Source organism: Alosa pseudoharengus, unplaced genomic scaffold (assembly GCF_046254945.1).
Source record: "Alosa pseudoharengus isolate Yale_2024_CS ecotype anadromous, Long Island Sound unplaced genomic scaffold, YU_APseudo_1.1 YU_APseudo_1.1_scf_2, whole genome shotgun sequence".
Lineage (NCBI taxonomy): Eukaryota > Metazoa > Chordata > Actinopteri > Clupeiformes > Clupeidae > Alosa > Alosa pseudoharengus.
Genome location: NW_027468663.1, coordinates 3,297,792 through 3,322,572, shown reverse-complemented (window position 1 = coordinate 3,322,572; position 24,781 = coordinate 3,297,792). Strand labels below are relative to the sequence as shown.

The following is a 24,781-nucleotide window of genomic DNA, read 5'->3' as shown; positions in this document are numbered from 1 at the left end:
TAACAAGACCTCTGGAGCACTCGTAGATCCTTAAGCTACGATGGTTTCGGGAAACAGTCGGCAAATCTTAAGACTTTCGTAAGAGGGACTTTACGACGCTCTTATGCTTAAGATGCTTTCGGGAAACTGGGCCCTAGTCCACTGTAGGCTACACCAATCGGCTATTACTGTAACACCTTCCACCTAGCCCCGATGAGTGGGGGTCGTTTTTTTAGGTTGGATTTTGTAGTTAGGCTACTGCAAATGTAACACCCTTGTTTCTATGAAACTGGAAACAACTGAACCAGGAGACTTTGTCACAAGACAAAACAGATGTCTCAAAGCCCATTAGATTAACGTGAGACTGTGGTTTAGATTTGTAAGACAAATATTTGGTTAGACTAGGCACTGACACGTAACAAGTATAAGTATAAGTATATATACTCTTTTGATCCCGTGAGGGAAATTTGGTCTCTGCATTTATCCCAATCCGTGAATTAGTGAAAAACACACAGCACACACACACAGTGAGGTGAAGCACACACTAATCCCGGCGCAGTGAGCAACAGCGGCGCTCGGGGAGCAGTGAGGGGTTAGGTGCCTTGCTCAAGGGCACTTCAGCCGTGCCTACTGGTCGGGGTTCGAACCGGCAACCCTCCGGTTACAGGTCCGAAGTGCTAACCAGTAGGCCACGGCTGCCCCTTCAATACATACAATGCTCTGAAGTCGGGGTCAACATGAAATCCAAAACTTTTTGATCACCAAGTTGAAATTTCCAGCTGAACCACAAATAATTCTGATTCTTTTTAATATCATCCAATAACTAATTCAATGTTGATTTAGGCTTATAGGCCTAACTCGGCCTACTTAGCAACACCATTGAACACCACTTAAAGGACAAGTTCGGTATTTTACACTTAAAGCCCTGTTTTCAGATAGTTTATGATTAAATAGAACGTTTAATATTGAAATTTGAACACATGCCGCTGTCCTGAGAATTTTCGGTTTCTGTGGTAGCGCCCCCCCTCCTCCAGAACGCTGCATAGGTGCACTGGAACAATCCTTCCTAAAACGCATTAAACTTTCGTTTACAAAGACGTGAAACTCACCGAGTGGTCAGGGGTGTTCACTGATATGCTCACACAAAAATCGCTGCAAAAGATTCTTTCCAACAGGTTTTATTGTAGTTTTTGTCCAACTCCATTGACTTGTATTGGATGTGCTGTGAGGTACGGGTATTACTCCGCTGCCGGAAACGGATATGGGGTTGTTTGTAATCTTTCTGTAGTCTTATGCAGTCGCGGTATCGTAGGCTACTACGCTATCCAAATTATTGTCATGTCCAACCATGGCTAATGCTAAAATGTCTTGGAACTTGCACGATGTGAATGATAGCCTACTTGACTCCACAGTCAAAAAAATTGTAAACGTACAAAATCATGTAGCCAAATTATTCATGTAGGCTAGGGTTAGTGTTAGGCTTATGATGTGAACATGACAGGTTATGGACATAACAAATAAGTTCATTTTCCGCTTGTTACAAACGTTACGTTACAAAATGTCAACCTTACCCCAAGTTCTTCCAACTCTGTTGTCCCAGGAGGTAATGTGGGAACCGCTGTATTTCTCAGGCGAAAGAGCTTTTTGACACTCAGTAAAACACAGTAAAATGCAGACCGCAGAGACACGGTGATCAGCTTTCTGCAGATTCTCAACAGGTGTGCTCAAATCCAACCCCAGAAATTCCAGCCACAACTTTAGCCTTTCTGGATCGTTGAAAGGAAGTCTGTGACAACTTTTTTTTGCTACAAATTTTCCCGCAATTCGGAACTGCACAAAATTGCCTCATTTTTAGCTGTCTGTTGCAAAATACTTCAAGACAGCGATCTTCTGCTTCTTCTGTGTATTCAATGAAATGCCAGTAGTTTGCTTGTAATTGGCAAGACGGTGTAAGGTGCATTATCGCCACCAACTGGGCTGGAGTGTCTATTATTCAAGCTCTCAACGGAAGAATTTACGGGTGTGAGGCGTTTGGAAAAATAGCTCCACAGTTTTACAACGCATGGTAAACACCTGTTGGAAAGCATCTTTTGCAGCGATTTTTGTGTGAGCATATCAGCGAACACCCCTGACCACTCGGTGAGTTTCACGTCTTTGTAAACGAAAGTTTAATGTGTTTTTGTTCCAGTGCACCTATGCAGCGTTCTGGAGGAGGGGGGGCGCTACCACAGAAACCGAAAATTCTCAGGACAGCAGCATGTGTCCAAATTTCAATCTTAAACGTTCTATTTAATCATAAACTATCTGAAAACAGGGCTTTAAGTGTAAAATACCGAACTTGTCCTTTAAAAGTTCAACGAAAAGTTGCCATTGCTGCTGCTGTGCTGAAGAGATGTGGACGGCACGGCAAGGCATGCCCAATGAAAATAAATTAACGCAACACAACACAGACCCCGCTTCTCTCGCGTCAGTCACTGAAATGAACGCAACACAGAACCCGCTTCTCTCGCGGCAGTCACTGACAGTAGCCTAGAATAAATGCATGGGGAAAAACACTTCGATGATAAGCGCCGCGCAGCAGCAGTTTGTGACGTTGTTTATTAGTGTAACCTCATGTATGAAAACTAGCTAGGCAATACTAGCCTACTTTGAAAAGTAGTATTGCCGTGGCAATACTGGTGACGGCGGCCATGTCCTGAAGTAGCCTAAAGCATAGGCTAATGATTCCTAAAACATATACGAAGTCCATTCTGTGGCTATTGAATTTTGGGTATATCGTGTTAACTTTAACCCACCCTCTGAAACTTTTCGTGACACATAGAAAATACTTTTTAATGAACCTGACGTGTTCTTCATTCTCTGATTCTAAAAATGTAATTTTTGAGTCATTAAAACTTAATACAAAGTGGTTTTGAGCCATTTTAAATCGCTGAGCATTGGATGTCAGACTGTGCGCTTCTCCGTCTACTGACAGCCAGGGCATATACATTTCTTCTACGGCTGCAACTGGGATTCACTCGCAGTTAACCAAATATTTCTTTATTAGGGCAAGGCAGGCATATTTCTGGCTATTAAATTATTTCTAAACCAGTCTGCTAAAGTCTGTAGTGAAGTCTGTGTAGGGTTTTCCAGACTCCATTTCTTTTTACGAGACACCCTGCTCACAAGAGCTATCTGCCGGTTGTTTGGGTTGTTGCAGCGTCGTTGCAGCGTCACTGGAGAAATACAAATTAAAGTCGCATGATCCCGCGTGATGTCACGTGCGAACCTCGAGGGAAACTGGCCAATTTGAAGTAATGCCCACTGTCCCTCTGTAAAGTGTGTTTTCCACTGCTGCTGCTTCAGCTTTCTCAACCGCGATTACCACAAGTTTGAAAACGCTCCCTTCCCTTCCGCTATTTGGGCAAGATGGCGTCCATTGAGGGCGAAAAGTGTCCAGCGATCCACACTCAGCTTTTTGACCGTTATGAGTGCACCATCCGGGGACTTGCAGCGCCCTTCGTGTGGTTGGAATTTTCAGTGAACACCCTCATGCACTCAAATTAGGTATTGTAAGTGCAGAAGTACACGATTTGAGACATAGTCACAGATGAAAGTTGTTAACGTTTATTAAAGCAACACCAAAGAATTTTTTGTACCTTAAAATAATGTTTCCAAAATTGTTTCCGTGGTTCATCAACTCGTAACAGGGTGAACGGCACTTCTGCATTCGCTTCGCGGCCCTCTATTGGCTATAACCGCACTATGTAAGTTTGCCAGATCGGGTAGCGGACTTGTAGTTCGATGGAATGAGACATAAAAAACTACACATTTGCATGATGTTGCAATACATAATACTTTCATAAAATCATGCAACATATTCTACCTTGTCTATGGACATGTAATTTGCAAAGCCGTTGCTGGATAAACAAATAGTGTGCGTGCAACAGAGGAAAAGTTCTTTGCCGTTGCTTTAATAACCTTGCAAACTTCCATGGGACATATGGGAGGTAACATTATTTAAACTTAATAAATGTAGTGTTGATACATAATATACATGTAGTGTTGCTCTTACTGGAAAGAGGATAACGTTAAAACAAATTAATTAACATTAGGCTAATATGTAAGTTATCTCACCCCCTGATTTAAGGAACTGCAGTTTAGTAACGTTATATCCATGGTCATTAAAGGAAAATTCCGGTTTTTAGCACTTTAAGGCCCTTTTCTGGTTTGTTTTGGATGAACTAGAGTGGTGGACACCGAAATTTTGACGATTGGTCCTGTCTCGACTTTTCTGACTCATTTTGAATCGCCTTTTCACTTCTTAGGGTGGCTGGCAATGGGCATACTGTAGTAGGCTAGGCTACTCAAACATGTCCTAAAACAACCCTTAACGTTCGTTTTCAAAACTGTGCAACTCACCGAGTGGTTATGGTGTTCGTTGATGTTCCAAAACAAGTAGCGTAGCGAAATACAGTTTCTGTCGTCTTTTATTTGGCATTTTGTAAAATCTCATTGATTTCTGTTGGAAGACTCATTGCATGCTGCGCCACTGTCTATATGCTTCAGGTTCAAATACGAATGATACATTGCGCCGATATATTTGCTTTTAATAGTCAACGAACTCCACTAACCACTCGGTGAGTTGCACATTTTGAAAACGAACGTTAAAGGCCGTGTTGCAGGGTTCATTTTCCAACGAATTTGCACAATTTTCTTGTTGATAATAAACATTTAAACTGTTATCCATTGTATTTGATGTTGTTGGGTATCACAAAACGGAATATAATACGAAAAAGCAGGTACTATTTCACAGCATTTGAAGTGATTCTCCTTTCCCCCACAATGCATTGCATTACGTCACCTTGGGGAGACTACAGACCTTGAGACCCTTGAGAGTAACGAGAGAGGAGTAAAGAGAGACGAGTAAGGGATTGTTCAGCAGTAGATAGCGCAGATTATAGATAAATAGATAGGCTATAGATAGCCTAGATATGTATACAGACAGATAGATAGCTAGATAGATCATGTCATTATGCTGGTCACAGGGGCTCCTCGACCAGCGGCCAAAATGCACTCGCTTCCCTAGTTACTGCAGCTCTCCACCACAGTTTCCATCGGGACGGCACAGCCCACACAAGCACCTGCAAAACTGCGACTTGCCCATATTTTCTCCCTCTTTGGTAAGCCGTACCCTGACGATGTCAATGGCAATCAATCACGAGCAGTAGTTATCGAAAATATTCATGCTGAAGACACGACCAGCCTAATCGGCGACGGCAAGAAGCTAAGTTATCTAACTGGGGTGGCTCACAGGTGGGACTAAAAAGTTAGCCCAGCTAGCTATCATGATGCTTCATATTCTGATCTTCTGACTAAGTTTGCCCGGTAGCCTACTTATCTGAACTAACGACATGATCACTATCACTAGATATAAAGAACATGTTGACTTTCATTCGGTGCTGTTCACTGACAGTAACAAAAAAAGTGTCGTAATGTTATAAGCATAATACATTGAACTGAATAGGTGCATTATGTAGCCTCATAACGAGGCCTCTCAAATTCAGAAAATTGCATTAAACTAAAATCGGAAGACAGTGTTATCTTTGTTAGACCATAGGGTCGTTGTCATATAAATGCTGTAACGAAATTCGAAGTGTAAATATACAAACTTTATGTTGAAAGTGTAACCGCGACCGTTTCCCATAGGAATGAATGTAAAACATACCCTCCAAAACGAGACCTCCCGAAATTCAGAAAAAATACTAAATTGATATCAGGCACCGTTATTACCATTGGTAGATCATAGGGTAGCTGTGATATAAATGCTGTGACGAAATTCGAAGTGTAAATATACAAACTTTATGTTGAAAGTGTAAATGCATTGAAATGAATGAAGCGCAGATCAAGTAGTCCCCAAAGTGACGTCATCACCGAATTGGGTACAAAAAACCCGCTAATGCTAAAAACAACAAAAACTGGCATTTAACACCATTTGGAGACATTTTTAAAATGATATACATATATTGAGTGCTTTATGTACCCATTAATCAACAGTGGTGTTTAACCTGCAACACAGGCTTTAAGGGTTGTTTTAGGACATGTTTGAGTAGCCTACTAACAGTATGCCCATTGCCAGCCACCCTGAGAAGTGAAAAGGCGATTCAAAACGAGTCAGAAAAGTCGAGACAGGACCAATCGTCAAAATGTCGGTGTCCACCACTCTGGTTCATCCAAAACAAACCAGAAAAGGGCCTTAAAGTGCTAAAAACCGGAATTTTCCTTTAACAGACCTGTCATATAATGGATGTGAATGTGGGCAAGTATGATGCATTTGGAGAATTTCAATTACCACTGGACATATCTAAGTGTACCCCCAAACTTTATTATGCTGCATATGTTGCACACGCAGAGAAGAGACAATATTCTTCAGTGCCACATATTTTATTTTTTTTAAGTTTGATCTGAAATCAAATAAAGCATCAAAACAAAAGTGCATGAGTGGCTTGATACTCGTTCGTCTCGTTGGCTCATAGATATATACACTAGATGTCGCCTTCTGCTTCTCAGCATGCGTCAACACCGCCGCCATCTTTGTACAGGGATCTGAATCGCTAAACTAGTTCTCCTGTATTGTCAGCGTTACCTATTTAGCGACGTTTGGCCATCCCCAGCGATAGAAAACCTTTTTAGCGATTAGCGACAAATTTGGGAACTTCTCACAATGATGGCAGATCGGCTTCTTTGTTGTTGAAACGTAAGAAAATCACCTTTCTCATGGCTTTGTCATTTATGAATTCAGCTACATCTCGTTTGCCCATGGCACTGACCCATGATTATAAAAGTAACGACTGGCGTAGCCTATGTAGTAGCAGAGGTAAATGTTCTACAGATCTACAGCAACTTCTGGTGAGATTACAACTTACATGAGTAAACGAGACGAGGGGTATGTGGCCTCAACCAGAGCCTGTCTACGAAGAGCCTGTTTACTTTCATTGTATCGAACCTGGTTGCAGTTTACTCATTGTTCCTCTAGGGGCCGCCGCTAGCTAGTGCAGAATGAATGGGAGTCTATGGGGCTAGACGGGTAAAATGTATCTTTATTATCGTCTTAAGCTTAGTTTTCTGTAGACTCAACCATAAATACATGCCTGTCAGTTGGAACAACCCAAAAAATTAGATAATTGCTTGAGATTTTGACGATTTATGGTGATTTTATTTTCGCTAGATCTTTGCCCAGATTGACGCTAATGCATTATAGAGGAGTGGATCACTGAAGCAAGATGGCGTCTCGATTGACGCATTCGTTCCAATGAACAGCAGTAGTCAAGGCGACATCTAGTGTATATATCTATGTCGTTGGCTTCGAATAACTAACCGAGACTTGCTGCTGGCTAGTGGCTACCTAATACCAGCGTTATCTCACAGCGCCACCCCATGACACTTTCCGGTACTGCATATTGTGAGTCTTAATTCTAAAAGACCAAAAATAAGAATGGGGGGTCTGACCAAAACAAGAAACAAAGTACTTAACAACAGCCACAACCTTCTATGGCGCCACACATATATTGTACAGATCTGCATTACTTCTAACTATTGCACCTGACTTGTAGGTTTGCTTTTATTTGTTACACAAGCTGAGTAGTTTGCATTAATTACATTCATGGACAAATTTTCTCTTTATATATAAACACTGGACATATCTGTACTTTATTAACTTAACTTTATTATGCTGGTTTATATTGTACACATCTGCATACTTCTAACGTCAATGTTTGATGTCATATTTATATTGAATTGACATCAAATGCCCACTGCACAGCACTATTGAACAATTTGTTCTACGATTATCCAACATCTAATCTTCAAAACCAAAATCCAATCCTTTCATAATTTTGCATTATTTTTTAAGTAGGCTATGCTAAGGAGGGTTTCTAAAGGGCATTCAGGCATTTCGCTCCGTGCAAAATAATTTCATAAATTTCGGCTAATTCAGTAGGACATGAGTCATGACACTACGGGTTTGGATTTGATTATTTAATTGTGTTCTCTTCAGGGTCAAAGTAAAGAGGCCATCCCAATTCAAACGGAACCACTCATCTACTAAATCACAACGCTGGGATCTAGTGTAGGCCTACACGGCTCCTTTAAAACATGGACCGAAATAAAATGTTCGCAGGGGAAGACAGTTTTATATAACGAAGGAATGTACCATTTAATATTTCAAACTATGATATGTGCAATTCGAAAGGTTTTCAACCGCGGCAGTAAAGAAGCTGCTCATAAATGATATTGCCCAACTTGCTTCAAACGTTTGAAACACACACATATGCCACTCTCCCCCACCCCATATCAGAAAAGGAATTTGAGACGATTTGGGAGTGAAGGTGCACTGCAGATTGAATTAGCTAGTTGGTGCTGTCCTCCACGAGCTTGATTTCTGTGACAACTCTCGACTAACGGAAAGATACCGCAACATCCATTGTCCCCGGGCACTGATTATCCAGGTAAGGCGTAGACTCACGAAAATTATGCATTCTATGAAAATGGTCACACTGTGTTGTGCGATAAAGAAGCTTTGAGTTAAGCTCTTTCTCTCCCCTATTGTTCAGCTGCAGACATACCGATTAGCAGAATAGGCTGTTAACGTTATGAGAAGCATAACGTTAAGAAAGCATAACGTTAATGGATTGGAAAGGAGATGTTCCTTGTTTGTTAAAGACAAGTAACGTTAACGTGAATCAGAAACATTTGCCTTTATTAACGTTATCGAAGTTTAGCGTTACGATGGGTGTGTATATTCCCATGTTAGATTAACACTTGCTATATACTGTTATACATATTTGAACAAAGCGTATTTTCTCATGTTTTATGTTATTAAGGAGTGATGTACCAAATTAACTAGAACGTCACGTTATCGCTACGTTAGTTGTCAACCAACAACAACGACAGCTAACAATAGCTAGCCGCAATGTTTGCTTACTTACTGCTACGACTAACGGTAACGTTAACATAAATTCGGATATTATGGCGAACACTGGGGGAACAGCTAAATCTGAAGCTCTGTAAGCAGTGTTCAAGTGGCCAAACGTTAATGTGAGTAGCCCCACGTATCCCTGTCAGCTCCATCACCTGAGCAGTTAACGGTGATGCCTGAACATCGTCATCTAGTTTCGAGGGCAGTGCCAAGTCGACTCATTACCCTTCGTTGTTATGCATGTCATGGTTAAGGATACATGAAAGCTAACGTCCCGTTCATCACACTGTTGCTTGCGTCAACATTTATGATTGTTGAATACAACAAAAATAGCCTATGTTGGCTAATGTTAAAGTTTAAACAACCATGGCGTTCAATCGAGAGGGCTTGCTGGGCAACAGGGCCTAGTTGTCTATCGTGCTGGATAAGGACAAGGGGTCCTAGACATACTTGATATAGTCTAGTAATATGGTTTCTTCTCATCTAAGATAGTCATTGGTTGTATTGCATTGAGAGGCAGCCTCATTTTTGTATCTAGCTGGCATAGATCTATTCCTTTGACATGTCTGAGCCATCTTATATTAGACGTGAAAACATGTTTTTAGCATAAAGTGGACATTTAAATGGTATTCACAATTAACTGCCACATCTGCACAATAACAGCTATAATCCATACTTTAACTTTAGAAGTTGGCTGCATACTCCTGGGCATGTGTGCAATGTGTAAAATTGCAGTTGGATTTGAAATAAAGGCATTTTCTTAGGAGGACTTAATGATTTGTGACCAGATCTGGCAAAATGAGTCACAGTGACCAAAAAGGACAAAATTGAGATTTTAGTATCAATGGGCAGAGGACGCAGTAAGCTTTAAAACAATATCCTGGTCAAAGTCATATCACAAATCGTTGTCAAGATACAGCTTTTGAATTATGGCAACCCACCATCTTTTCCCAATTGAAAAACTGAGAAAATCATGTGTGAAGTTACAGGTTACAGACAGGCATAGGTAGGATTTGCCCACTTGAATGTAACTTTTTGTAACTTTACATTCTTGTCTTGACTATGAAATGTAGGGAAATTAATTTTGAATGTCTCTTATTTCATATAACACCAAAAATGTAAATTCAATATTTTAAATGGTTTTTGAAGTAATCGGCCTATATCTCAAAATATGCGACTTGTGGCTAATTTTGTCAGATCGGGTCACATTTAATCAAAAACACTAGTCTGAACCCTCTGGAAATGGTTGCAGGAGTACAATATGGCAACATTTGCAGGAAGACATTCATGCAGGAGAAGTGTTCTTTAAATAAGGGACTGTGCTTTTGCCCTTGAAATGTATACCTGTAGGTCCCATATGTTAAGCCTAACACCTAAGCACCGTTTGCTGGCTATTGTAAAGTCATGTGCTTAACAATCACACAGCCTTGTTGTCTAGCCTGATCGGGCATACTGATAACATCAGTTGAGTTGTGGGTCTTTAAGTTGTGAGATGGATAATCCAAGTTTGAGTTAACTACTGTAGCTGGTTGAGAATCTAATTTTATTGTGACAATTGCAAATGTCATTAACTGCGTTTCATAATTCAATCCTTCGTCAATATGTGGTTAGGCCTCAAACTGCTCTTGATAAAGACAGCAAAGACACTAGTCACTTTTCCATGGGATGTAAGAAATGCTAATTAAAATACAGTAGAGAATATTGTCATTTCCATTGCCTTCACTTTTTAATAGACATTTTGATAGGGTAGTTTCAGTACATCATCTGGGTATTTAGTGCACTGTGTGCCATTATCTGTGTGCACTTATTACCCAGGGGGCAAAACCCCAATTTTTTCAGAAATCATGCATGGGATGTTGTAAAAGGTTATTGTACAAAAATGAAATCTCGGATGATCAAACAATGTATATCCCTTAGAGCTGTAATGATACGTATCAAAACTGAAATCGCAACAATCATATCCACGAACCTGTGTCGCGGTGTGAGAAGGCAGAATCGTGATGCACCCCTTCTAGGCGACTATTACTATTAAATCCGGTTAGCGTGTTGCACTATTTGTTTAAAACTGCATTCAAGTTACTGCATTCAAGTTGACTGATCATCTCAATACCAATGTTTTCCAAGACTCAAAAGGGCCTGTCCCAAGGAGAAAAAGTATTACCTTGAAACTTACACATGCGGGAAACTCAACAGTCCAACCAGTAGACTATGATCGCCCCCAGTTTTTCCTCTCCTCACACCCTCTGAATGGATGACAAGTTTCGCGGAATTCCGTTCACGGGGGGACCATATCAGCTACACACGTACGCAGACACTCATACACACATGCTCGCACGTGCACACACACAAACACACGCATGCGCGCACATAAACGCACACACACACACTGTTAGGATGTGTACACACACACACACACATACGCAGACAATCACACACACCCATGCACGCACGCACACACACACACAAACACACTGTTAGGATAGGTTAGGTCGCATGGTAGGGATGGCACTGACTTACAGGCGGGGCTTCAGTGATGTCACTACCTGTGGCTAATTGGGTAAAGGCCCACCTGTCTTTAAGAGACAGCCAATTGGTTTTGGGCCTGCTGTGGGAGCAGGGCCTTATCCCCTCTCGTTTCTAGCCACCTTTGATGCATGGGAAAACTGATATTTGGGCAAACCTTTATGGATTAGGCCTCTATTTTGGAATAACCACCACAGAGTAAAATAAAGCTGAACCTTACAAGAACCAACGCTTGAACTGGCCGTAGAGCTATCGCAGTACCGGGCAGGGAGCGCGAGGATGCCACAGGTATGTGACCGCTCTCTGATTCCCCTGCCATGCTGACACACATCACATTCACACACAGTTAAGACCTACTTCCAAGTCTGTGCACCACACGTAGGGCTAGCGTATAGGGTAGCTGTTAGGTCTTTCTGTGTTTGTTTTCTGTTTATGTTGCGTTGCGGGAGGCTTTTAGATTAATTTAACATACCCTGGACAAAGAAGAGTTTGGACCAGGACCGCCTCGTAACAATTGAGGACTCGTCCGAAATGGACTTTGTGTGAGAGATGCTTGGTTTTGAAATTAATGAAATTGCCATGTTACTAATGTTAGCGTTAGGTTTGGTAAACCACTTTTTTGAAGTTGGCTTGTCTTGTGCTGCTTTGCAGCTTTGATACAGCATTTTGGGGGTCATCAATCTGCAACCGTTTTGGCTGTTTTGGTGCTGTCTTAGGTGTGTTTGCCTATTTCGAGTGGCATACCTGTGGCTAGGGATGTAATGGTATGAAAATGTAACCTCGCGGTTATAGTGACCAAAATTATCATCATTATTCTAAAAGTGTGTTCAGAAAGCACTGATAGGCCTACACAAGCTGAAATAGTTTCAAAAAGTGTCCCGTTCACTTTTTTCTTCATGTTTAATTGGCTATGTGCTTATAGCTTAACTTACCCTACCATAACTTGGAGTTTGCTATTTCTGTTATTTGGATGCAATGAGTGAGACCAAAGTAAGTGTTCAAAATAAAACTTTAGGCTATTCTCCTGATAACGTGAGGGGAATGGATTTAATGTGGACGTGAACATAAAAAGACGCAGAGTGGCTACATGATACAGTGCACATTTTGCGGTGAAAAAGTTCCGCCTTTTAAAATCAGGAGTAGTCTAATACGAATCGTAAAACCATCAATTAGACAACAGAATCAGTAGGGTACCAGTTTTGTTTCATTGCACCAGGCCTACTGTATGTCAAAAGCAGGCTCGGATGAAGCTGGGAAGGATTAAACCCACGGTTTCCACACCGCGGTAATCAACCGTGATAATCATGCTATTTGAAATGAAAACGGTAATTGTTATCGTCAACATTTTTATCGCAGTTTACCATTATACCGTATAATCGTTACATCCCTACCTGTGGCAGGGTGCTACGTTTGTTTGTGGTTTGCTAAAACTTGATTAATGTGATGAATTGTGGCAATTTGTTTATGCCCGTTTGTTGTCACAACTCTTCAATGACTTGTGTAGTTTAGGACATTTTGGGGGCCCTGGTAAAATGCCCTGAGTTTGTGGATGCTACATCCGTGGAAGTTTGCCAATTAGCCTAGGTCTGTAGTAGTTCTGTGATATATGAGGGGGTGAGGTTGTGCAGGGCTTTGAATGTCATGAACAGGACTTTGAAGTTGATTTGTTGTGATATGGGGAGCCAGTGCAGTTGAATCAGCAGGTGTGTGACATGGTCGGTGGACTTGGTATGGGTGATGAGTTTTGGAGAAGTTGGAGCCGGTGGAGTAGTTTATTGGGGATTCCTTGCAGGATTGCATTGCAGTAAGCTTAGTTGATCCGTGAAGTCACCAGGGCATTGACAAGAACATCGGTGGAGTGATGTGTAAGTGAGGGACGCAGTCTGGAGATGTTTCTGAGGTAATAAGCCGTCCGGCAGACATTATTGATGTCGATGGAAAATGAAAGGGTACTGTCCAGAATAACTCCAAGGCTCTTTACCTGTTTAGAGACTGGTATGACATCCTCCCCTGATGAAATGTTGGATTTTGATAGTGTGGATGGAGTGCCAATGAGCAGTAGCTCTGTTTTGTTACTGTTAAGTTGGAGAACCTTTTTGAATGGTGGGTCTGCGCGTTTGCTTGAGGATGCTGACATTCGTGTCTGGGAATGGAACTGCTTGCAATGTTTAAAAAAACTGACATAGTGGTATGTCAGATTTCAACAATCTTCCACAAACTCACGTCTTGCATCTACTGATTTTGTCATTGTCTTGGTTGGAGGGATTTGCCCGCAGTGGATTTAGCTTTGTTCTTAAGTTGCCCTTTTGATTTCTATGGTCGCTATACGTATTTGCGAGTCAGGTCAATTATGTGTTGCAAACTTGCAAACTAGTTGTTTTCAGACTACTTTTTCTTTGTCACACACCAATCAACAAACTCAACGCATGTGAATATTTGAGATATTCACCCGGGTGATTCTCACAAAATCCAGATTTAGAAGGTGTCCAGCATCAGAATTTTTAAAATGCCCTTGAAGCCAATTTTCTTTTTGCACTTATAAGATTAAGGTATAAACTTACTATAACCATTATTTTCAGAAGATTTAAAAAAATATTTCCTATATATTTATTTACATTTTTTAGATGAAGTCCATAAAAAATTATCATTACCGCAACATAACATTACATTAATTATATGGTTAAAAATTTGTATTTTTGGCTAATGTTAAAGCAGACTCTTATTACTAATGCTCAAAGCTATGTAAAACTTTTTTTTGTAAAAATTATTATTTTTTGTCATTTCCTTATTTTCTCTCATTACTGAAACATACATGATGATTTACAACTTCTTTTATTTAATTGTTTTACTAAAAGATAACATACACATTTTTTATGTAGCACACCTTAAATAAGTAGTGTTGTATAATATGTATATACATTTTAAAACAAAATATGATCATCTAATTATTACTTAATTTGTAAAGAAGATAGATGTTTCGGTAATGAGAGAGCCGTTTCGGGAATGAGGATCAATGTTTCGGAAATGAGATTTAGTTCAATACATTCACTGTTGACAAAGTTGGGGCAGCCGTGGCCACTGGTTAGCACTTCGGACTTGTAACCAGAGGGTTGCCGGTTCGAGCCCTGACCAGTAGGCACGGCTGAAGTGCCCTTGAGCAAGGCACCTAACCCCTCACTGCTCCTCGAGCGCCGCTCACTGCGCCGGGATCAGTGTGCGCTTCACCTCACTGTGTGTTCATATGGGGTTTTCATATACTGAGCAAGTCCATATGCTGAAAACATCTTGTTTTATGTCTATTCTTTGACCATTTGAGTAAAAATGGTTTAAACAGCCATTATTACAGTATGGTAGAGTATAAAAAAACAAAAATACATTTTTTGTAAAATACTGGTTACACCAACTGACATAAATCGGTTACACCAACTGACCATAAAACATCTACAGCAATAGGACAAGGAATTGACACAGAAAATAGGCATCAAGGTAAACTGAATTGGATATTTTAATATATATTCATATCATTCATCATATTCCATTTCAAAAATCATTTCATAACATCAATGAAGAAACAGGATTAACCTGTGTTCTATTGGATTTCAATTCAGTTCTCATACAGATAAGAGAGATAAAGGGGCTGTGGGGTGTGGTCTGACACATGATCTAAACATCGTTGTCTTACACCATCTAAAAAACATTATGCCACTGACCAGGGAAAACCTTGTCTACAGCGAAAGGTGCATATGAAGCACAGCTGAAGACGCACTGTCACGAGATGTAAGCAGCAACTCCTTTGCAGGATAAATGTCCTTAGGTCTTTTATTCAGTCATTTGAACATTATTGGGGCAAGTGTTTATTTTATCAAGCTAAGTTTTCGATGGTAACCGATTGTCGGTCAATAGTGAAAGTAATTAACTGTGTATAACTGTTTTGTCGTTGACTATGACACCACGATGAAGTTAGTTTCACTTTGCCTATGCATTCAGATAACAAACGAGTGCAGATGTGAAGCCTATAATCTGCTAGGTTTTAGTAAGGCATGGTTTAGTGTAATACCTGTTTCATACGGTCTTGCATGCAAGCAGATTCCTTCAAATGCTTCGCTTACTATCAAAATACTGATGCGGTGTTTGAAGTTGCACTGCTTGCTGTTAAATGGAATGACCGATGTCATTCTCATTGGTTTAAAAGATGTTACACCCAAAACACACCCATGACTGATTAAGAAGCATAAGAGCTGCCTTTTTGTGCCAGGTGCCTGACATTTGATAACAAAACCACCCTGAATGTGGCCTGAACAAACCTCTAAATGTATTTACGCTATTCGCCAGTGATCATGCGTTTGAGATCGCTAAAATAGGGCCCAAAGTGTGTGTGAGAGAAAATAAGAGAGTGAAAGAGTGGGTATGATCATCATCATCATGCTCATTGAGCTCAATGCAAATCAAACCAGCTAATAGGCTAATTGAAATAACACCCATGCCAATCTCTAGGTATGGTGAAGGGTATGTGATGATGTGGGGCTATTTTAATTCCAAAGGCCAAGGTAACTTTATCAGGATGCACAGTATTCTGGATCCATGAAATAACTGGCCTTTAAAAATAAAAATCTGCCTGTCTCTATGGGAATTTAACATAGGGGTGTCAATACTTATGACCCCTGTATTTTAAGGAAGAACATTTATTTATTTATGATACATTATTCATTCACTAAGAAAATTGGTGTCCTTAAAGGTTAGATATTTCCTCATTTTTCACTTAAGGCATTAAGATCAATTTCCAAAAGATGATTTTATATTCCTCTTTTCAGTCAACTTTAGCATGGGTGCCAACACTTTTGGCCATCACTGTATAGAAAAGTTCTCGTGCAAGATCATGCCAGATTATTTTAGAAGGGATTTTGGAGAGAATTTCACATTTTTTTAAGCGAGTGTAATTATTTGGTTCATGTTTTTGTGGTTACACTATATTGACATTTTTACCCAAATTCAGTTAATATTCTCTCAAAATGTAATAAATCCAAAACTTTAAGATTATGGTTTGATGAAAATTATATTTGAAAATAATTTGTCAATTTATTTTCAAATTTTAACAATTTTAAGTAGTGTTAGTGTCTGAGTAGTCTTAATTTTACCATTTTCTTTACACTTCCGATACCTGGAAAAGAAAAAATGAATGAAAGGTGAAATGCAGTAAGCACTGACATAAATACAAGAGTGTGTGAGTGTAAACACGCACATACACATGTCTGTGTGTGAAAGAGAGTGAGAGTATTTGACTGTGTGAAAAAGAGTGTGTGTATAATAGAGCCCGACCGATTTATCGGCGGGCCGATATTATCGGACGATATTAGGCATTTTCCAAACTATCGGTATCGGCATTTATAATGGCCGATAAATGAATATTTTAAAAATAAAATAAAAACGGACGAAAAACCCTTCAACCATGTCTGACCAACCATGATAAGCAAGCTGACATTGTAATTATAAGGTAGCTTATAAGGCAATAGGCACTAATTATTACACACGCACACTCAAACATTTAGGAGTGACCTTTATCTTGTTTAATGATAATACAAATGATGATGATAGTAATAATGTCATCATTATTTTTTGTAATTATTAAGTCTTAGTTCAAAGTTATATTTATGAAGCTTACCAAGTATTTTAATACTGGTAACTTTGATTTGGTTGTTGTTGTTATTGTGTTTTTGTTCAAAAGACTAAGTTGCATATCTTAAGTTTCTATTTTTATTTTATTTATCAGAACTTTAATATATTTCGATGTTCCTCTGTTCCACTGTGACAATATTATTTAAAAATAAACAAGTTTGTTTTTAAAATGCATTATCATATTATTTTGGTCAATGCTCATAAATAACTACATAAATAACTAATAAATGCTCATAAATAACTACATAAATAACTAATAAATCTGTTAATGTTTTGTTGCGCGTTTCTGAAAAAAAAATATCGGAATATCGGATTTTTAAATCAACAAATATTTGTATCGGTATCGGCCTTCAAAATCCTTTATCGGTCGGGCTCTAGTGTATAATATATAATAATTATGTCAGCCTTTATGTTTGCATGTCAGAATCAGTGTGTGTGTGTGTGTGTGTGTGTGTGTGTGTGTGTGTGTGCATGTGCACGCACATGCGTGCATGTTTGTGTGTGTGTGTGTACTTGTGTTTCTGTGTATATGCGTGTGCATGTGTCCGTGAGTGTATGTGCAAGTGTTGGTCAAAACAATGAATCCAATGTTTCCCTATTATCACCCTGTCCCCTAACCTCTCTCTCTCCTTTCTTCTGTAATCCTCAAGTAACACTGGATTGCTGTATATCTTTTCCCTATGCTTTGCCAGCCTGTCTTTCGCTGATGCTCTTTACACGTTGTTTCACAGTAAAATGGTTTAATATTAAATAATATTACATTTATATTATATTATATATTATTATATTATATTATAAACATTTTATAGTAGGTGGCCTGTACTGCATTCACACAGTTTTTTGTGGAAGCACTACATGAAAATGAAAATCACCCCTGCTGGGGGGGTTGTAATAGCTATTTTGTTTACACAATCTGTTCAAGTGTTAAAGGCAAATTTGCACGGTTGAGGTTGTAAAACGGTAGCCTGACGTAGTCATACTCAATTCTAGTCAGAATTTGAGTCTGATACTGCTCCATTGAGCTGTGATTATGGGGCGTGTTTTAAACGAACCAGGAAAAAAAATGCCTCTGCACTCAATTGGATAGACCTACAACCAATCAGAGCAACGGAGTGTGTGACGTATGTTAAGCGACGCATAGTTGATGTCAACAGAACTCAACCACGCTGGAAGAAGTAGAAGGAGATGTGAGCGATTTTCACAAGTGTTGTAAAAATAATGTAAGGATACACAGAGTTCTTCAACACACGAACCTCATTTTTGAGAGAAACAGTAAAGGTGAATGCATATACGATCAAGTTATCCGTTTAGGATTACAACTCCACAACACTGCAAACAAATCGCATCGCATTTGTCGGTCCTGTCAGAACTTTATAACACGGTTGGTTGGAACGCGACATGCACGTGTTTAAAAAATGGACAGAAGACGAAGGAGACCAGCCTAAAGAACCGTGTCATCTGAGGCATCAGAGAAAAGAGACCGAGCCTACTCCTTCCAAGACGCCCTTGACTCTGAAGAAGTTCTGCCCCAATCTGTCAACTCCAACCGGTACAAAAACGCGAAGAAGCATTACAGAGGTAAGCTTGTTAATACATTTCTACTTCTTATGATATGACTATGAGAATAACCTCGATTGCCACGTTTCACATGAGTTAATAGTGAGTCGTGATTATTGTCTAATGTGATAAACACTGTGCATTCCCACACTCCTCATTTCCGTGAAATCTATCTATGATTAAATCATCTAGTCATATTTTGACATGCCTTGTATTCTGGAAGCCAGCCCGAATTTCAGTGTAGTGTGAGCAAATGTTACCAGGATAAACTTGTACCTGATGTGTAAGTTGGCCTCTGTCACTTTGTTAATATGTAGAAACTTCATTTTGTAATGGACTAGCATGTTATCCAACCCCCACTTCTGTGCTCTGCACCTCTGTGGGGGGTGGGCAGTGTTTCTCTGACCTGCTCAGCAATTGCATCTGGTGTCACCATATTTAACAGTCTGTATTTTCCAATGTATTGTCAATGCACGTTATACTTATTAGGCTATACTGTAATTCTTCACACTGATGTGTTCACTTATATTTCAGGTTGTCACCCATTTTCCATCCACTTGACCTCCACCTGGAACACCTAAAAAAATTTCTCAAATCATTTATGAGAGGATTGGGACCAAACATGTCAGAAATGTCAGCAGCCAGAATCAGTAGGTCCATTGGCATCGTCAAAGAGCTAATGGACAAAACGGACACAGAGCTGGAGCTGACAAGGCCGGCTGGCATTCATCATGTGGCCCGAGAACAGGACGTTTTAACACTGGTAAACGTTTTCAGGGAGACACAACTTTCCCAACAAAAATCACCCAGACAGGCAGTATCATGCATTCCCGAATTTCAAGAGAAACTTATTGGCAAAGCTGAATTACCAGGAGAAAATAATGGACTGGCAAAATGTGCCTATTTAAATAATTAAGTAAATGTAAATGGTGATGGTAATTTGTAAATATTGTTTTCATAAATGACAATGTAAATAATTGTGTTTTCATATAATAGTTTAGTAGTATCCACATTCTTGAAACCATTTTTCAAAGTTCAGCGTATATCTTCAAACATTACCTATTATGTGTAGATATTAAAAATCTTTATTGACATGTCTTATTGTTTGTCTTTTAAATGCAGAAACATCACCAACCAGTAGAGAAGTATAAACCATTTTAATTTGATTCAAAAATATTAATGTAACAGAGGTAAAAAAAAGGCATTTGCACAACAGGACCCTGAAGCTACAAATTTGAGCCTGAATTTGAAGCTAGTCTGAGATCTTCAACATTGACAAGCCTGATTCCAAGTTACTTGGTGATGATTGTATCTTATCATCCTCATCCTCGTCATCAAAGTAACCAGTGTAATCCATGTCAACCTGAACAACACAGTCATCAAACAAATTAGTTTGACTCTGTTTGATGTCATCAAAAACCTCATGCATAATTCATAGTATCTCTTTTGCATGTTCCAGCTTGTATGTAGGGAGATTATGGATAATGAAGTCCAGGTCAAATATCTCTGTGCACTGTTCTAAAACGGATCAATGAGTTCATCTGCAAAACCAGTGCAGGCTGTGTCGACTGTGTAAAGTGATATGTTTGTATGGTCCTGAAGTAAACTACTCCTGTAAGTTTGTAACAGTTCCCTGATCAAAAGTGTGCCCTCAGGTGTGACTATTCTGTGTTTGTGGTGTGATGAAACCTCCCCTTGAAAGTGTTCATATTTGGGGATTAGCTCCCCACAACCTTCAGGTTCACAAGAACAAACAGAATGGCAGTGAGTGCAGCACAGATGTCCTAGATCAACAGATGTGGTGTGTTCCTCAAAATGGCAGTACAAAGCTTTCCGCAGACAACTAGTGACTCCATTAAAGTACCGTCTTAACTGCTGGGTCAAGCTTTGTACTAACATCCCTCACAATCCAGTGTAGGCACTCCAGTGTATGGCCAGGTACTTTAATCAGACCCAGTCTGATGTTTGTTCTGTTTGGGCTCAGGGCCAAAAGGATTGGATTGTCCATCTGAAGCTGTTTCATAACCCTGGCTCTGGATTCCCGATCAGCAGAAGCGGTCAATGTCAGTACAGGTGTACCTGGAATATATAGCAGTACAAAAAGCAACCAATAAGTAACAGTAAAAATAAGAAATTATGAGTAGTATCATTTAATACTTTTAATGACTGACATCTAAAAAGAATACATCACTTATAAGGGGTACAGTGACTACCAATATGGGTATGGTGCTTGAGTACATAAAGCAACACCCAAATGCCCTTCTGCCCTTTTGCAGCCTGACCACTGATAGAAATAAAACAGTAGCGTAACCTACATTAGAATGTTTTAACAGCTAGTTCGCTACAATCACACTAACGTTATGATTGTACCAAGTCTGAGTTAGCGAACGTACAACGATACCTAGGCTACTATGTTTACAACATGGGATTCATATCACGACATTGGGAGTTATTTACTAAGTCAGACAGTTAGATTCTCTTACCATTTGTAAGTTAGATGAACTTCGTCCACGACGATACCCATTACGTTGGCTTGAAAAACATCGGAGCCTAGCATGTCCCTCCACTTGTTGTTCAGCAGCCAGGATTCCGGGCTTCAAAAAAGGATCTGGCAACGACTGGCTATATCCACCTCGTCGTGCACGCCGAGTTGCATCGCCGTGATGCCCATTTCAGTTGCTTCGGCAAAAAACATCTTTCTTATTAACAAATGCCTTGATCCCGTTACTCTGTTCTTCTTTTAAAATTAATTCGCTGTCGATATCTTCTAGAACAGACCTGATAGCAGAATCTACACATCTCAATTCTCCAGCGGCAGCCATCGTTGTTGTAAACGAATTCAACCCAAGCGCTCTTTGGTGACGTGGTTGATTACGTTACTGTTGAGCATCTGTCCATCATCGTATAAAGCCCGCCCTGACAATTTGATTGGCCCGCCAGCTTTTGGGCGAGCATACTCGCGCCACTATTGATCAATGCCAGACCGAACTTCCCGACCTCAAACGTTGTGGGCGGGACTAAGTTCGGAATGGCACCCAGGCTAGTAAAACGGCCCCGATGCGAAGCGGAGGAGCGGTTTAAACCTCGTAAGTATCTATTACGTAGGACAATGGGAAATTCAACCAAGCAGTGGAATAAAAGTTTATAATAGAGACCGACCGATTTGGGTTTTTCTAAAGCCGATGCCGATACCGATTTTTAGGAAATACCATTTTACAGATTTTTAGGGCCGATATGCTATCGTATTATGCTTAATTGGCATGCTAAAAATCATACTAGTAAGAGGAGGCACAACACTTGTAAACTTCACATGATTTATTGAAAATTGAACATTCAAAAATCAACATATGAATTAAATATAAAATAAATAAATACACAACTAGTGTGTTTGCAGCACTAATATATTTTTATTTCATATTTATTTTTATGTTGATTATATATTGAATATTTATGAAATAAAAATATATTAGTGCTGCAAACACACTAGTAACAAAGGGCATACTAGCAACATAAAAAATAATGTAAACAAGTTTCAAGTTTAACTATTTCACAGTTTCACAGGCATGTTTTATGCTTCTCAATACTGCCAGTTCAAGAAACGGAGGTTGTCATGCAGGAAACACAACTGTTCGGCATGTTCGCCCTTGAGGTTGCTCCTCTTCTTGTCATAAATGTTCCCAATCTCACTAAACACTCTCTCGGTGGGAACTGAGGAAGGGGGTGGACAAAGGAATTTTCTTGCTAGTGGTGCAACAAGGTGTAGAGGGGATGAATTTTGCTTCCACCATTCTAGCGGTTTACCAGTTTGCCTATCTCTGTAAGCTTTGCAGCATTGACTCTCGCAGAGTTTTGATCCCAATTGTGTTTGGCCCCTCTGTCTGAAGAATCATCTTCAGCACAGCAATGCTCGGAATGATGCAGGAGATGGAAGCCTCTGACTTGCTCACCTCAAGGGTGACTTCCTCCATAGGCTCCAATGTATCAATTAAATTGGAAACTATGTCCCATTGGTCAGGGGATAGAGTGGTAATTTTCCCATACTCTCGAGCGTAGATGTTCAGAGCTCTCTTCTGCTCCACCATTCTCTGCATCATATGAAGCGTGGAGTTCCAGCGAGTGGGTTCAGACTGGAGGATGCTGTGCTCTGGTAGGCCAAGTTCTTGTTGAATTTTGTTAAGCTTCTGCTTTGCAAGAACAGAGTGGTTGAAATGTTTGGCGATGTTCTTTAATTTGGCATTAATGTCCAGCACTACTCGCTGACTGTTGATGCCATCATTCACCACAAGCTGTAGGGTGTGTGCGCTGCAGCTGAGATCAGGTATTTCCGCCAGTCTGAGACCTTTTACCATGTTTGCCCCACTGTCACGGAGAACAAGTACAACCCTGTCATGGCTGATGTCCCAGTACTCCAGCAGACTGATGAACATGTCACCAATATACTCCCCTGTGTGGGAGCCTGACATTGTTTTCGCATTTAGGAGGACTTGCTTCCTGTCCCAGTTGGGGTCAATGAAATGGCATGTGAGACTCATGAGTGCCTCAGTGTCCCCAGACCAACAGTCTGTAGTGAAGGACAAAAAAGGGCCAGCCTCCTCTGAAATTACTGCTTTGATTTTTTTCTCCACTTTTTCAACTATGCCCTCAAGCATTTTGGTGCGGTAGTGCTTCTCCGATTTTAATTTGTACCTGGGCTCCAGTGCAGCCACCAGCCTCTTGAATCCAACACCTGAGACAAAAGCGAATGGCAGATTGTCTGTGGCAATCATTTCTATTATTAATGTGTCTATTTTTTTTGATCTGGTGTCTGAATTTTGCCATTTCCGATGGGCATCAAACATATCTGTTACGGTTGGCTGATGAGGTTGGGAAGTGGATGTAGAGGTTAGCATTTAATAGTGCATTCGAGGTTAGCATTTAATAGTGCCTTCAATGTTATTATATCACTATATGTTAATGAAAAAAATATTAATTTTATTTAGATTTTGGGTCAATGACGGATAAGGTTTTTCAACAGGCCAAATTTAAAATTCTAAAAATAAGAATTTCTGTTTCAATTGTTCAAACATTAAGAATGTTGGGTATATAAAAAATCCATATTAAAATTTCAAATAATGTGATTTTAGCGTTTTTTCATGAGAATGAATTGGTTGCGGCCTTAAAAAATGTCATGTGGTGCGACCATAGATTATCTTGTATTTCCTTAACATGCTTAAAAGTTTGTTTACAAGTTCTTAATAATATGAACTGTTTAGAAACAAAGTATTTACATTTCTTTACTTTTTGTGAATATTGGACTGATATTTTTGTTCTATATTGTCATTGTCACCTTATAAGATATATTTAGAACCCTTATTTTACCTGCAAGTTTTATAAAACTGATGGAAAAGTCTGAAAAATAGCATTGACTTAAACATACTATATGACTGATTAAGGCGAGACACGGCAGGTGAAAACATCGTTTTTTCATGCACTGGTCAATTTCGAGATTTTGAGCTAGTCTGTTACCTTAGCATGTGGGTGGATGACAAATAAGCCTGAAAAAAGGAATTTTAAAAAACTTCAAATATCATCCCTAAAAAGTGTTTATATGTGTTGCTGTATCTCTAAACTTGACTAATATACATTTTTTTTCAAAAAAAAAAAGTGAAATATATATTTATATGTGAATTTGTCATGTTAGTGCCTAAAATTGTCATATGGTGTGACGTGAAAATAATTTGAAATAAAATGAAAATTAGATACTTTTTTCTACTTTAATTTATGTCACTGTACATTTTAATTATGTTTGCTTTGATATGCAACATTTCCTTGTGAATATTTAGAAGAAAAACCTAACATTTAACAAGTTATTTTGTCAAGGTGGAGAATGCTCCTAAGTGTAACCAGATATTTTAGCTTAATTCTGATATTTCTTGTAAGAACTCACTCAAAATTCTTGAGGTTCTTGCAGATACCATTTCCTTTGTGTGCTATTGATGTTTTAATGATTTTTCAATTAAAAAGTCTTTTTTTGTGACATTATTTATGTCACACCAAATGACATGGTGTCACGCCATACGATGAACTGCACCACTCCACCATGTGTCAGAGCAA

General features: G+C 39.5%; 2 protein-coding genes across 2 annotated transcripts in view; one reads left to right on the top strand and one right to left on the bottom strand.

The window, feature by feature from the left end:
• Positions 1–8,378: 8,378 nt before the first annotated feature.
• The window catches only part of fam110b (family with sequence similarity 110 member B), a 56,649-nt gene continuing 40,246 nt past the window's right edge, over positions 8,379–24,781 (top strand). Inside the window, exon 1 of the mRNA XM_076293401.1 lies at positions 8,379–8,465. The gene's annotated coding sequence lies outside the window, so the exon portion shown is untranslated. The remainder of the gene's footprint in view (positions 8,466–24,781) is intronic.
• On the bottom strand, positions 22,498–23,577 carry LOC143134957 (zinc finger BED domain-containing protein 4-like). Its single transcript, XM_076295694.1, has one exon. It carries the CDS (start codon positions 23,575–23,577, stop codon positions 22,498–22,500), a length of 1,080 nt encoding a protein of 359 aa, XP_076151809.1.

What these genes read in the sequence shown, in the direction of transcription:
- LOC143134957 (XM_076295694.1), bottom strand. Translation starts at nt 23,577, where the DNA reads ATGCTAACCTCTACATCCACTTCCCAACCTCATCAGCCAACCGTAACA.